Raw genomic sequence first — 15,959 nt, forward strand, 5'->3', positions numbered from 1 at the left:
AGCTGACTGATGTCATTGCTGGACCACTCTCCATCACCTTTGCCCAGTCTTGGGAAACGGGAGAGGTGCCTGAGGACTGAAGGAAAACAAATGTCACTCCAGTCTTCAGAAAGGGCAAGAAGAAGGACCCGGGTAACTCTAGACAAGTCAGCCTCACCTCCATCCCTGGAAACTGATGGAACAACTTATCTTTGGTGCCATCTCAAGGCATATCAAGGATAAGAGGGTCATTAGGGGCAATCAACATGGCTTCACCAAGGGGAAGTCATGCTTGACCAACCTCATTGACTTTTATGAGGACATAACATGGTGGATGGATGATGGCAGAGTGGTGGATATGGTCTACCTTGACTTCAGTGAAGCATTTGACAGAGTCTCCCACAGCATTCTTACAGCTAAACCGAAGGAGTGTGGTCTGGACAATTGGGTGGTGAGGTGGACTGCAAACTGACTGAAGGAAAGAAGCGAGAGAGTCGTGGTCAATGGGGCAGAGTCCAGTTGGAGGCCTGTATCTAGTGGAGTGCCTCAGGGGTCAGTACTGGGGCCAATATTATTCAATATATTCATCAATGATTTGGATGAGGGAATAGAGTGCACTATCAGCAAGTTAGCTGATGACACCAAGCTGGGAGGAGTGGCTGACACACCAGAAGGCTGTGCTGCCATCCAGAGACCTGGACAGGCTGGAGAGTTGTGCGATGAAAAATTTAATGAAATATAACAAGGGAAAGTGTAAAGTCTTGCATCTGGGCAAGAACAACCCCAGGTTCCAGTATAAGTTGGGGAATGGCCTATTAGAGAGCAGCATAAGGGAAAGGGACCTGGGGATCCTGGTGGACAGCAGGATGGCCATGAGCCAGCACTGTGCCCTTGTGGCCAAGAAGTCCAATGGTACCTGGGGTGTATTAGAAGTGGGGTGGTTAGTAGTTTGAGAGAAGTTCTCCTTCCCCTCTACGCTGCCCTGGTGAGACCACATCTGGAATATTGTGTCCAGTTCTGGGCCCTTCAGTTCAAGAAGGACAGGAAACTGCTGGAGAGAGTCCAGCGCAGGGCAACAAAGATGCTGAAGGGAGGGGAGCATCTCCCTTATGAGGAAAGGCTGAGGGAGCTGGGTCTCCTTAGTTTGGAGAAAAGGAGACTGAGGGGTGACCTCATTAATGTTTACAAATATATAAAGGGTGAGTGTCAGTAGGATGGAGCCAGGCTCTTCTCGGTGACAAACAATGGTAGGACAAGATGTAAGGGTTCAAACTGGAACACAAAAGGTTCCACCTAAATTTGAGAAGAAACTTCTTCTCAGTGAGGGTAACAGACACTTGAACAGGCTGCCCAGGGAGGTTGTGGAGTCTCCTTCTCTGGAGGCATTCAAAACCTACCTGGACACCTTCCTGTGTAACCTCATCTGGGTGTTCCTGCTGACACGGGGGGATTGGACTGGATGATCTTTTGAGGTCCTTTCCAATCACTAACATTCTGTGATTCTGTGTCCCAAAACAACTGCTTATAGCAAGTTAGGGAACCCTACGAAGTATTTTGATGGAATAATATGTTGCCATCAAATGTAAAATTGGAAGTTTCCCACGTGTACAATCTTGAAGCTCATGCTAAAATTCAATGTGAGAAAAAGATACGCATCTATTTATTTGTGCTGGTAAGACTGTTAATTAGTCACATTCATGAATTTTATAAAAACAAATTCTTCTGCTCATCAAAGCTTTCTACAAACTCAATTTGGTGTGATGTGGGAACTCCATTTGAAATGAATCTATCTTTTAACAAGCTATAGCTATTATCTCACTAACAGATAATTCACAAAAGCAAAATATTCATATTTCAGAAACTTTTAATATTGCTTTAACGTCTTTGAGTCAGAGACAGAAAATTAATACATAAATAAAATTAATATTAAGACTCCTCTGGATTCGGGTCAAAGACACTGGGGGCTGCTGATCTCCCCAAACTGTCCCCTGATAGAGCTTATGCAGCCTGATTGCTGTGTTCAACCATGGGTATATCTACAACCAAGCGTAGCATAATGTTCACAATTTAATCTCAAGTGAGTAATTTGCCCAGTAACACCCAACCACAGCTTAGTGCAGAGTTTCACTGAGGTGTTTGGTTGGTTCTGCATTGTGCCATTCTGTGTCCCTGCCATCTTAGCATCCAGTTTTCTGAAAACACAAGCTCAGTATGAGACTGCATCTTCACAACACTTTCTGGATGTAGCATGTGCTATCCCAAAAGGGTATTGAGGCACAGTTGTTTTCCCTACAAAAATAAAGATTGTTCTGTCAGAGTCATAGACTTTGGAAAGATGGGTAAATTCTCTCATGGGTGAAAAGAGAGTCCATTACACTAGGAGAACCAGCTGAGGAAGAACACTGGCAGAAAGTGGGACTGAAATCCTGTGCCTTCCCCAACAGCTTAGTCAGCTGGTCAAGTTTTTTTCCATGCTTCTCAGTAGCCATAAATCAGGTGTAAATGCAATTAGTAGCAGTCTTAGGGACCATTACCAGGTATTGTGCAGCAGCAGACACAGAAAAAGGGAGAACCATCTGTGCCAAAGATGCTTCTTGAAACAAAGACATAATTGACCAGGTCATCTCCTTGTGTCTTAGGTGGCCTGCTGCAAATCATACAATAACATCTCAGCCAAACTTCACTTGGTGTCTGTGGTGACCAAATTCATACATAGTGGATTTTATATCCTACCCAACCAAAAAGTTACTTTCATACTCAGTTTGAGCCATGGTTGCTGTGTACAAGGCAAAACAGAATCAGAGCCTTCCTTCTTGTACTCTTTCCTGGAAATCAGCCTGAAAGACTGTGGAAAAGAAAAAAAAAAAAAAAAAAAGTATTCCAGGCCTATTTGTTAAATTGTGCTATGTTTTAAAAGACATGGGACTGATTTCCTATTCATTCCAGTTTATCCTGATGTTATTGCAATGTATCATGTACATTTTAAACTAATTTACATTAAGGTAACCCTGAGAGGAAACAGACTCTTTCATTTTGCTCCTGCTCAACCTTGAAGTCCTTACTGAAGCAGTTTAACATGCACATCTTAGCAAATGTCCTTGGCTTCCAACTAAAACACTCATAAAATTAGCCGAGCAGCTCAACTGAAATGGGTAGATCACAAAAGTAAGCAGATGTTAAATAACTTAACATAAAATATTAAAAAGCAGAAACAGATTTATTTGTCTTATTTCATTTTACTTTGTCTTAATTCCTTACTGGAACCGGGGCTGCTGCAACAATAGTGGCCCTATGCGAGTTGCTGGATTGCAGCTCCTGACTGCAGAGCCTCTTCCTTTGCTTTACTCGAGCAATGATGATGTGCAAGTAGGAAGCTGGGCTGTGGGCAAGCCTGAAGCTTAGGGGAAGCATTTGGGGATAGACAGATGATGGTTTTCATACTGCTGAATAGTCAGAGGTGAGAAATTCACTGTGTCCCATCTGGAGCTGTGATGGAAAGGGAGGTATTGGGGTTTTATGGGTACTGTCTCCATACTACACTCAACCAGCAGGAAGCAGCTGCTCACTGTCTCCCATAGCAGAGAATGAGCAATGAATACCAGCGGTGCCCCACAGAGCAGGGCTGAAACTCGCCCTCTCTGAAGTCAATGCATCCACCCTCACTGACTGCTACAGTGCACTCACCTCATGGGATTTAATTCTCTCTTTAGGTCCACGACCTCGTGTCAACACTCCAGGTGATGTAAATCTTTGGGTTTCAAACATATATAACCCAAAAAGTAGCTTGCTTTTTCCTTTTGTATCCAGTTTTGTTGCACTCTGGAGCGATCTTTCCCCAGTAACTATTTTTCTTCTGTCTTCCCATACGGGAGAATATAAAGAGATAACACAAAGAATACAGATTATTCAGATAGCATGTATAGAATTTATATGTCTACTTAGATGCAGCTATATGTAAACATGTATTTGTATATCTCGTATCTACTGATATATACATATACGCACAAGTACACTCTTTTTCTACGAGATGTAGAGCAGAAACAAATTTATCAAGCCGGCTGGAAGAGAGAAGGCAGGAGGAGGGTGATACGACACTCTGAGCTGCCTCGGCTCTCCCACCTGCTCGCAGCCCCCCTGCCCGCTCCCGGCTTTTTGAGGATGCGACAAGTCGCAGTGCCAGAGCGCAGCACACTCGGAGGGGCGTCCCTCCCAACCAAACCCGTCCAATCAGGACGCTGGGGGAGGGATGCTCGGGGCAGGGATGTGGGGTTGCCAGGCGACAGCAGCGTCCCCGTGTCCCGTCCCCCCCCGACCCTCCTTCCGTGTCCTCCCCCGGGACCGGACTGTGCTCTGCCCGCGCTGCCGGCGCCGTTAAGCAGCCGCGGGGAGCGCCGCGCCCGCAGCCCCGCAGCATGGGGACAAGCGGCTCGCCTCTGTCCGAGGGCTGCCTGCCACAGCCCTGTTCCCGACCGTGCCAAGAGCAATAGCCAGCTTCAAAGTTAGAGCTAGGAACGCAGTAAAACGAATAAGCGGTAGGAATCAGCCTCAGCCAGCCCCGCCGCCCAGCGCCGGCTGCAGAGCTATCGCCCGCCCCGAGTGTCGGGAGAGGCGGTCTGCAAATTGCCAGCCGGTTCTCGCTCCTGGTCTTTGCAACTCTAGGTCGCCTCCTAATTTAAAGCTTCGCACCAAACCCCTTTGCCCGGAAAGGAGAGGAAATCTTGAAAGATGCCAGGCTGCGAAAGGGGACCCCAAGTGACAGAGCTCGTAGCAGGCGGTGCCTGGCCAAGGAGAGCCAAAGTTGCTCAGAGGAACGGGAAGTGGGTGCTCCATAGAAGAGGGGAAGGGAAGGGGATCATTGCTTGGTGATCGCGGTTTCTCCCTCCCATTGTCCCCTTCTCCTCCTCCCAGCCTTACCCCTGACCGCTTAGGAGGCCTTGATGAGTTTCCATCGGGATTCGATCCAAGGTGGGGGGGGAGAAAGCGTGACGGTTCCCAGAGGAAGCAGCTCACACAAGTTTGGGGGGTGAGACTCCCCGGTGGATGCTTAACGAGCACATCGGGAGGCCCGCGATGCCCGGGAGCAGCTGGAAACCCTCGCTGGGACCTGACTTCATTGCACGGTAAGGAGCTGGGCACTGGCATCTTGCATCCTGGTCCCTGCATCCCACATCCCAGTCCTTGCATCCTGCGTCTCGGATCTATGCATCCCGGTCATCACATCCCTGCATCCCGCATCCCAGCCCTCGCATCCCGCACCCTGCAGCCTTGATCCCTGCATCCCGGGTCCCTGCAACCTGCATCCCTCATCCTGCACTCCCGAGGAGATGCAGCTGCTGACCAGGGGATTGCGGGTTGTGCTGTCGGGGAAAAAGTTTAGACTGGTGGTTTGCAAAGAGGTTTGCTGACAGGAGTCAGGGGCCAGGAGAAGGGGCCGGGGGGGGGGCACGGATTTTCACACCTGCACAGGGCAGGTAGAGTGCAGGAGGACCCCCATAGTCAGCAGCTAGGGGCGGGGGGGGGTGGGGGGCAGTGAGGAGGGGACGGACTGAAAGGGGATGGCTCCCCTAGGGCAAAGCAGCTGTACGCAGATATTGCCCAGAGGTTCCTGCTCCCGCAGAGGCAGGCTTTGGGGTGAATGGAGGAGAATTTAAGCTTGCCGCCCTCTACCCTTCCTTAAACTGGGGTGGAAAGTGTGAAGCCAGCAGCTGGGAGAGCCGTGCTGGGTACCCAGCTCATCTCCCCGGATCTGCTGCTGGGAGTAAGGGGGGAGAGGTGGGGAATGTTAAAGAAACTGGAAGTGCTTTGCTCCTCCTGAGGTATCTCCCCTACAGGGACCTGGCTCACTCCAGGATCTTAAAATTGGATGGCTTCAGAAAGAAAGGAGAAATTAGCAGGGATGATAGAGCCAATGTAAAATCTCCCTCATATTTGCCTGTATATCTGTCTGTCCATGTGAGTATGCACCCAGCTGTATAGGTATATGTGTGTGCTTCTAGAGTTCTTTGTGCCTGTGTATGTGCCTTGCCTGTGTTACTATGTCTCTGGGTATGTATCTATGCTTGTGTTTGCTTGGATGCATATAGATATATTATATGTACAGATCTATAGGAATGTGTCTTTATTCCTAGACAGTGTTTATCTTACTCTCTGTGTAGACCTAGAGATGTGTGGGTACATATCTTTCATTTGTGTGTGTGTGAGGCACACATATCTGCTGAGGTACACATGTGGGTGTGAGAAAGTGTATCTTCATGCTGGTCTGGAGGTAGAATTTGGGGTGTGTTTTGGACTTTGGGGACTTTCCTCCCCAGTTTATCATAGTGTTTCCACGGATTGCTTTACACATACATCCCTGTATTCCAGCAGTCTTGATAAAAACAAGCAATTATTGAAAAACTGGCCATTTTACTGATACTGCATTGAACTGAACTAAGGATTTGCTGGTAGCTTGTGAGTTCTCAATTTTTTTCTTGGTTTATGCCACGTGCTGAAATTTGCCTTAATTCATTTTTGAAATAATTCAGCTTTAAAAAAATCTTGGTTGGAAGACTGCAACAGAACAGCCTATTTCAGCTTGCATAAGTATATGTCTCGCATTGATTAAAAATGCATGAAAACAATTTGAAAAACACACAACCCACCTGACCAAATATATCTTTTAGGAAAATGACTTTTCTCATTTTCCTCAAACACATCTAAATCATTATGACTTCTTCCGCTGTTTTTTATGTTGTTAAATGCAAGTATTACAGAAAAATTTTAAAAATGTAACTTCCCCAGTTACATTGGGGAAAATCACACGTAAAACTACTTTTATTCACAATTAAGGTAACAGGAAAATTATACTTTCCTAATGTTCACTCTTCGAGGGAAATCAGAAATAATCCATGCAAATCCTTCGTAATAAACTGATTACTTGAAGTGCAGTTCAAGTTAATTTGTCCTCTGTTAGAATATTTCATACTTTAATTTTTCTGGCTTTTTTTTTTTATAATGATGTTGTCTACTCTCAGTATTTCTGGAGACTTGCATTATATATATAAAATATAAAACATACTTCAAAATAGACAATCTACCAATTGCTTCACTGTTCTGTAACTTAAAACCAAGCAAAATGGCATTGTTATCAAGTACATTAAAACAAGACTTTCATCCCAGAGCTGAGATGCTTTTCTAATCACCGTTGATGTTTGTCTGGCTTACTTGTGCTGATGACCTACTTATAAACTCCTACAAATAAAGATTTTAGGCAAATGTTGACACCTTGTCTAGGCATAAGATTCTAATTTTATCATTGAAAGAGTGAATATAAAGTGAAATGCAGGGGTAAAGTATCTTTCTGGATTCACTTAATGTTTTTATACTTAATTGAATTGTGATGATTCAAAGTACTAAATCAGACTGGAAAGCCAAAAGAAAATAAATGCGTTACAAATAGTCGTATCATTCAGTTCAGTTGTCTGCATTTCATAAGTAACACTGAATATGGAAATGAAGAAAGTGTAAGGAGATGTACTGGCATTTAAAGAAAGAGCTGTTGGGATGTTTTGTGCAAACACAACTCTTCCATGGAAGTGTCCTACAGAACCTAAATTATTCTGAAGTTCACAGAGTCCCATATAGAATACTATAAGATCTGAATTACCTGTTTCTCATGTAATTTATGCTGGGGTCAAATTGCATTTTTGCCTTTAAACCTGGTGGGCTAAATTCTCTATTGGTCTACAATAAGGGGGCATTATACCACCGAGAATCTGGTTTAGCAGTGTGATGTAAGAATCCAACCTGAAGGTTTTACAGGGTGTGAGATCCTCTCTATGAGGCTGTTGGACTTGCCAACAGTGTCCTGCAGAAGGGACTTCACACTGTTCAGGTTTTGAATGCTGTTTCCAAAGCCATATAAAATGTTTATTGGGATTTCTGCACCTGTTTTCTCCCAGCTTGTGGTACTATAGTTATTGATTGGTTGGTATGTATTTTTCTGGTTGATAAAATGCTAGGTGTGCCATAACTCTCAGGATGCCACAGAACACCAGAGATGTTTGACACACTCCAGGATCAGACAGTATTACTGTTTGTGTGTGAATATGTATAACTACACTAAGCTACATAAGCTTTTGTGAAGAAGATCGTGTAGTGTTGACTGGCTTTTTTCTCTGCTCATTGATATGAAACTGACAGCTAGTTTAAAGCTTAATCAAGAACTTAGCACAGGTCAGAGAGTTAAAGAGAAGATTATCTTCTTGCTCTCTACCAGTATGGAGAATAAGTTTGTGCTTCAATCCCTGCATGGGTTACGTTTGCAGTATAGAGATGTCTACAGCCACAGAGAAGGGGTGACCAGAAGGATGTTCAACCACCTTTCCCCTGCACCCAGAGCTGAATGTCCCAGCACAGCTGTGGTGGACTTGGACTCCAAAGGTGACAGGGAAAAGGCGTAGTCTTTGACTGGTACCATCTTCCTAAATCTCTGCCTGTGACTCTTCCTGGCTGTGAACTTAATAAGGCAAACTTTCACTGTGATAATTTAGCCCTAAACTGGCAGAAAAATCTGGGACACATTTCCTTTTATGAAAATACAGATTGGCTTGAAAATCATGAGTTTATTTTAGTGGTAGGAGTAAAATGAAGGAAAACTAGGAATTCCTTCTGGATACAACTGTGTATGGAACAGCCTCACCGCAATTGTCAAATATTCCCACTGAGACAAAAACACAGGTGATTGTTAGAAGTGTTTTAAGTATTACAGATTAGTCCAATTGGTTCTTTTTTTTCAGGTAAACCCAGAATCCAGTGTGTGACCTAAATTAATTTGTTGGCTTATCTGTTGTCTTATGAGGGTTTTGGACATTTTATTTCAGGGATGTTCCGGTTTTCAAAAATATTGTGAGGAATATATTGTCTTGTTTCTAGCTGTCTTTCCAAAGCAATGCAGTAGATTTTCATAAGGGGTAAATCGTTATGAATATATTAAAGTCAAAAAGAAGAGAATTTACTAGAGCTATAGCAAATTACACAAAAACAAAGCTGTAGAACTATATTGCTTTTATCTCATATTAGCTCTCTCAAATATAAAATTTTGTAGTTGGAACTATTATCATGTTGTTGTTCATAGCTATACTGAGATTACAGGAGCATTTATGTAGTTAGCAATTGTACAGCTTATATAGGAACATATAAGCTCCTCATGTAAATCATTACATTGTCTCAAAAACCTAAGTGTACAGCTTTTCCAAACCTTCTAAGATCCAACTTATCCTCATGCAAAGGCATGGTCTTGACTCCAGTTACTGGAGCATCTTCCTTCAGGGTCCTTGAAGTCTAAAAAGTGGCTTGACCTTGATAGTACTGGTATCCCTGACCTTGAAATCCCTTTCCCAGTACATCCAAAGGGATACAGGATAGTAACTAAGTAAATGAACTACGTTAAATATGCACCACGCAAGGTGTATACAGAGAGACTGTTTGATGAACATTTCATGGATGAAATGGGAACTTGGAGCAGACTTTTTGTGGATGCTGCAAGACCTTGAAACTCTCCAGTAGAAACATGAATAAAGAAGAAAAAACATGGTGAAGAAAAAAAAAAAAAGGGTTGAGGCAAACAGACGTGTAAGAGACAAAATGGAAAAAAATAAAGAGAAGAAAATAGAAAATAGTTTGATGGGAAAGGAAAGAAAGAGTAGTAGACATTCAGATGAGTAATCAAGCTGGAAGAAAAGTAAGTGGAATGGTAAGTCAGTTGTCGGATGAAGCCATTATAAAGAAAATGAAGGTGGTGAGGAAGACACTCATTAGAAAGATTAGACATTATCTTGTGATCCAACTAGAAGGGCAAAAATATTGCACATAATAGAAGTGGTAACTGCAAAATTTAGCCAGGTGAAGAACTGCATTCAATCATACTGACTAAGGAAGGGAACAGCATCAGAGATAAGCTAGTAGAGAAAATGTCATGGAGTTGATTTTTTCCATTGTAATTTGAAGTAATAAGAAATATAAAGAAGATAGGTCGAGAGGTGGAATGTAAGAGATTTTCAAAGTTCACTGTCACCAAGAAGTCTTACTAGGTATCAGCATACAGTGAGTACACACCAACATGTTATGCATATGTTTGAGAAAAGAAGGGAGGGAAAACTGGTAGTCATGAATGGGCTTCAGATAAAATCCAGAGACAGTACAGTAAAAACAAAGGAGGAAGAAGCAGATTGATGGCGTCTCTGAGGAAGTCAATGGAGAGATTTTCAGATTCCAGACAAAAACCAAGCAAGCGCACACAATGAGGAACGAAGTAAAAAACTCAGTGGGTGACCACAAAGCCAGCAAATTCACAGGTCAGAACTGTATTAGCAGAATTAGTGTGTTACAAGGAAGGTATTATTGGGAAGAAGGATGAATATGTTAGTTTAGAGTACCCCTTTAGGAACAGGGCATCTGCGAGGAGGGATGCTGAGACAAGGAGGTAGAATATGCAGGTGAGAAAAAACAAGACTGCTCTTGAGGAAATAAAGAGTGCTTGAGGAGAGGACAAAGGGTAGAATAAAATAGGGAAGGACAATGAAAGGGTTGGGAGTGAGATGAAATCAGAGGCAAAGCACTGACAAAGGCTGGAAATAGCGACTGCCAAAAAAAAAAAGGAAAGAGAAGCAGAGGGTGTGGGTGGTACAGGGAAGTCACCTCCCACTGGTACAGAGAAGGAGGCTGTGCTTGGGCTAACTGGGAGGAAGGAGCTGAAGGGAACCTGAAAACTGTGAAAAACCTTTAAAACCTTTGTCTGGAAGATGACAGACTGGTGCAAAACAGGGTAAAAACAAATTGTGCAGGATATAGTGAGTGCACCCTCAGCCAAGAAATGTAGTAAGACTCATACATCAGCTTCCATTCCCTTGGAAAGCTCCACTGATGAGTCCACACTCAAATCACAGATAATTTTTGTGTAAGTTAAATGCTCTATCTGAAGGGGTTAACGTAACTGCATAATCTAGGACTTTGAAAAGCCTCAGCCCCCTGATTTATGATGAATGGTCCTCAAAAGCATGTGTTGTAAGGCTGACTGAGATACTACCACGCAGTCTGTGAAGGAGGATGCTGCAGGCAGTTTGTTGAATCTGAGATTTGGCAGTGTTGGGGCTCTTCTCTGGAACTAGCCCTTCAAAGACTCTGGCTGAGATAAGTGGCCAACAAAGGGCTGCCTGATTTTATGGTGCAACTCCATAAACCTATTCCAGCAAAAGTAGTGTGTCAGAAGCCAAATCTAGCATTTTGGGACATCAGTGGTTGGCAACAGTCATTGAATACTGTGTAGTTAAGCCAATGACCATTACACTGACCCATGAAGTATAGGATAGGACGCCATTTGAAAAGGGCTTGAAAATCTTACAAAACATTGTTTCATCCCTAAATTCCTAAAATTTATTCCAAAATTTATTCATAAAGTTTTTCATTCCTAAAAATCTCTAAATATTGATTCATCGGTGATGGAGCTCCCCACTCAACCAATATGTAATATCAGGTCTGAAATGGTGTAGGAGCTTCCAGGCAACCCCAGTCCTCTGCTATGGGAACAAAGGGATACTGAAGGCTACATACTCTTTTCCTCTCTGATGAGGAATGGAGCCCTATAGAAAGACAGTCTGTTTTCTCCGATGCTCCTAGGCTGTTCTTGACCTTGCTGACCTTGGCTATCTCATGTAGAGTATGGAATTGCAGTTCTTGACCATTTCAGTGTACAGCTCATGGCATTAGGATTGTTCTCTTTTTTTATATAACATGGTTGTGATTAAAGTCCCTTCAATCCCATACTGGCTCCAGCTTCTATGTGGATGCCTTCCTGATGGGAGACTTGCAGCTGTGCCTTAGTGAACATTTCTACATGCACTTTTTATAGGAGATCTCTGGCTGAGCTGTTTTTTGATCTGGTACTTACTTCCCAGCAATTTCTATATTGTTCCATAATTATTATGTATTTATATAATTATTATTAATCTCATTCACAGGGGTTGCCTCATGCAGTAAAGAAATTATTACCAAAGCATTATAAGACATTGTTCTGCTGGTGTTTGAAAATGCTACATTACATTTGTGATGCTTAGCATAAATTGGCTGCCCTGCTGTTAAAATCACATAGCCAAACATATCTGATAAAATTCAAGAAGCAAATTTCGGGGATTTTTCCAGAACTCAAAGAATATTTTTTTCTCCTCACTTCTGTGTATTTTCATCAGAAGAGAAAACAGAGAAACAGAGAAAATGACAGAGACAAAGAGGAAGATAAAGATATTGCGCTATAAGACATGTAGAGTCCAGTTCTGAGGTGTTAAAACACTTTGATTGCCTGGGTGAGCTCACATGGCCAAGAAATGACAAAAATTATCTTTATCTTCAAGGATGTTTAAAAATATATTTTTTATGCAAAAATATAATTGGTTTTGTCTTGACAAGGAAATTTTCAAAAGCCTGATTATCATTTTGGTGAGATTATATATTTCGTTGAGCATCACTAGTTGAGAATATGGTTATAAAATTTCTGGCTTTTTATCACAGATTTTTAATGACGTTCTTACTAATGTTTCATCACTCAGAAAGATATCGTCACTGTATGTCAAGTGACACTGAGTTTGGTTCCATTGTAAAAGATTCCAGGTGTTTCTCTAGACAACAGATGAAAGATCTTGTTTTTTACCTGCTGGTAGGTTTAGTTTGACAGTGTTTAATTTTTGTCCTTGTAAAAAAAATGGAAAAACAAAACAAAACAAAACAAAAGAACATAGGACATCACTGTAGCAATATTGGATTAAACTTCAGCAAAACTGTGTGAAAATGATACCTTACAATGCTGGTCTGTACAGCACATTATTTGCATAGACATAAGGGTCTACTTTTCCTTTTTTTGAAATAATTGTCCACAAAATGCTACCTCAGAATGACATTTTACAAGAAAATTTACAAAGTTTGTAGGAATCTTCTTAGCATTTTTTCCCAAACAGTGTAAGAATGCACTGAAGTACACTTGCAAATCTGGCTAGTGACTGTTTTCAGTGTATCCCCTTGGGGTCCCTTGATTGTGTTTGCTCACTTTCTTCCTTAGAACCATCAGGGTTTTGGAAGAGCTCTGACAATGACTGACAATGAGATCAACAGACAATGCATTTTCTTGAAAAGGTTCAACCCCGTCCTACATGGCACTGATATACAAGACTGACTTATCAAGGGTAGCAATTGTCTGTGTGGGAATGGCAGATCAACACTGAAATCTGTTTCAGCCAAATACTCTCAAATCATCTAGCACACATTTCTTCATCTTACCATAATTACAGGATGCATTTACCTTGAAAAAGAGTGTTTTCTTCATAACCAAAAAATAAGATGTCCATATTGGGGTCTTGAAAGCAGAACAAAAATGACCACAGTTCTGGCAAAACCAACATGCAGTCCATGCCCTTTTTCATCCATTCGCTTGTCAGTGTGACTGTCAATAAGGATGTATTTACATATAGCTAATCCTGCAGTCGATTCATTAAGATGATTTTATGAGTGAAAAGGGAAGATGACCTAATGGGGTAGCTCCAGGAATACAAATAAAGTGAGATAACTTTCAGGGAATAATAATTTTGCTCTCTGAAGTGGACTTTAAATCCCCAAGAAGAGAATAGCCCTGCTTAAAACAACCTTTTCTTCTTCTCTCAGAACTGATCTCCGATTAATTGTGCAGTTTAGTTGAACTTCGCTTTCCTTCGTATCCTAGGAGAAAAGCTCTGACAGACTGGGAATTTTAACTTGTTTGTAATGTAAACTCAGTATACTGGTGGTGCTTTTTAACACTCCAGAAACTGTTTGGGAGGAAAAAGAAATAAATAAAAAAGCTTTGATCCTCTAAGCAAACAAAGAGGGGAGAAGGAGGTTAAAAGAACCATCATTTGTGAAAGGCAGAGAAGGAAAATGTGGGAAAGGTGTCTTTATTTTAACAGTTTCAGAGACTATTTGAAAGACTACTGAAATAACAGGCACTTCAACAGCATGAGAGTCCTCTGATGAACAGGGAAAATTGACTTGGTTTTTATTATTTCATTGACATTTTCAAGATTTCTAAGGATTGCTCAGTGATCTGACCAAGGTTTCTTCCCAGAAGGAGATATCCAGGATAAAACTTTGAGATTAATGTTAAACCCTCAGTATCAAGCACAGATAAACATATTCCTAGTGACATTATTCAATACGAAGAAAGGAAGAAGACTCCAGTCTGGAAGAAACACCAGGAGCTGGGAGATGACTTTAAGCCCAGGTTACTTGACTAAAAGGTTAAATGGAAATTGGAGCATCCAGTTGTAGCAGCAGGAAGTGGTGTGAGCCAGCAATGCCCTGTTGTCTGCTTATCTGTGGGAGACATTCCTGCTCCCTGAAATGTCACTGTTTCAGGTATTTTGGCCAGTAGGTTGGAAGGTGGAGCCACACACTCTTTTCAACAAGTCTGTCTATTCCTCATTCACCAGTTTTAAGGAACGAAGTAGACAAATAGCTCTGTTTAGACCTAGATACCTTAAATCAATGCTCAGGGAATGTCTACAGAGAATAATAGGGTTTCTGAGTCCCTGTGATATCCTGGAAAGGGCACAAGGTCCCAATTAAAACTTGCCCTGAAAGGGTGCAGTATTACCCAATAGGGTAAAAATGGATAGAAAGAGGTCTTTTTTATGTAAGCTTCTTAATTTTCAAAGACTGTACACAATGTTCCATTTTCCTCGATGGAGCACTTATAGTTCCATAGATAATGATAAGAGTAAGGACTTCATCTGATGCATCTCCCCCTCCAAAGACAGTATAAACTATCTCTAAGTCTTTAGTAACTAATACTTGTGGAATTATTCCCTTGAAATTGCAACAACAGAGATTTCACAGCCTCCTGTAACAGTGCATGCCCATGCTGCACTGTTCTTATGGACAGAAGGTCTGCAGGATTTTAACTAAATTCCTTTTATTTCAACCAAGTCTATCACCCTTGTCCTCTCTGCTATGGAAATTGGAAACAATTTAGAACTTTCCATTGTAGCCTTTTGTATAGAAAAGGGATTATATTTTTGGCTTTTAAACATTCATTTATATAATGATCCCCTCAGCCATCTCCTCTTGACTCCATGAAATAACTGCCTTTCTTTCAGACATGTGCTTTTTTTAGAATCTTGTTATCCTTGCTGATTTCCTTTGGACCTTCTCCAGTTGTCCATTTGGACCTGTACCCAAAAGATGAGTAAAGACAATGAATGGTTTGAATTCTCTTGTCTTGAATACAACATCCCTCAAAGAAATCCTTTGTGCCATTTCTTTGTTCTGTGCTTCAAGCTGCCCTCCAACCAGCATTTTACCCAAAGAGCCCTCAGGAGCCTCACAGAACCATACTGATGCCCTTGTCCTGTTACCTTCCAATTTGCTGCACTCTTCCTTGACTGCTCCTGGTCATTTCTAGTTTGCAAACCCATGCAACTCCAACCAAACAATTGTCAGCCCTCACATCCACACTCACATTTCAGAAGAAAATTTCTTAGGTAGTTTGAATAACCTGCTGTTTTGTCTTTGCCAGAGGGATCTATATGGGCGATGGCTTCTGTTGGTTCAATCATCACTAAACAGAGGGATGCTTAACTGCTGCATTGTCTAGCACGGATCACAGTTAGCAGGAAACATGTTGAACATGTTGAATATGAAGTGACCATCCACTAACTCCAGGTAGCAGTCTGATTGTCCACAAGTCAGAGAAAAGCTCTCCAGGAGCATTTGTAGAAGGGAAGTCTCTGGGCCAACTCCAAGCATAAAATATACCAGTGAATATCACAGGTCTGAGTGGTGGATCCAAATGTGGGATTGGTATTCATTTAGGTACTCTAGCCACAGGTCCATGAAAAGGCAGAAGCTGCTCATGCTTTCAGTATTGTAACTGCAGAGCAATGCGTCAGGAAGTCTCGGATGAGAAGTTTGACTTTGCTGCT

The 15,959-nt window shown here is 42.1% G+C and overlaps 1 protein-coding gene across 1 annotated transcript in view; it reads left to right on the forward strand.

The window, feature by feature from the left end:
- Positions 1 to 4,285: 4,285 nt before the first annotated feature.
- Positions 4,286 to 15,959, forward strand: part of GRM3 (glutamate metabotropic receptor 3) — a 106,200-nt gene continuing 94,526 nt past the window's right edge. The window contains 2 exon segments of the mRNA XM_071803504.1: positions 4,286 to 5,099; positions 5,811 to 5,931. Coding sequence (XP_071659605.1) covers positions 5,020 to 5,099; positions 5,811 to 5,931 — 201 coding nt within the window. The 5' untranslated portion in view covers positions 4,286 to 5,019.

This window comes from Patagioenas fasciata, chromosome 1 (genome assembly GCF_037038585.1).
Source record: "Patagioenas fasciata isolate bPatFas1 chromosome 1, bPatFas1.hap1, whole genome shotgun sequence".
NCBI lineage: Eukaryota > Metazoa > Chordata > Aves > Columbiformes > Columbidae > Patagioenas > Patagioenas fasciata.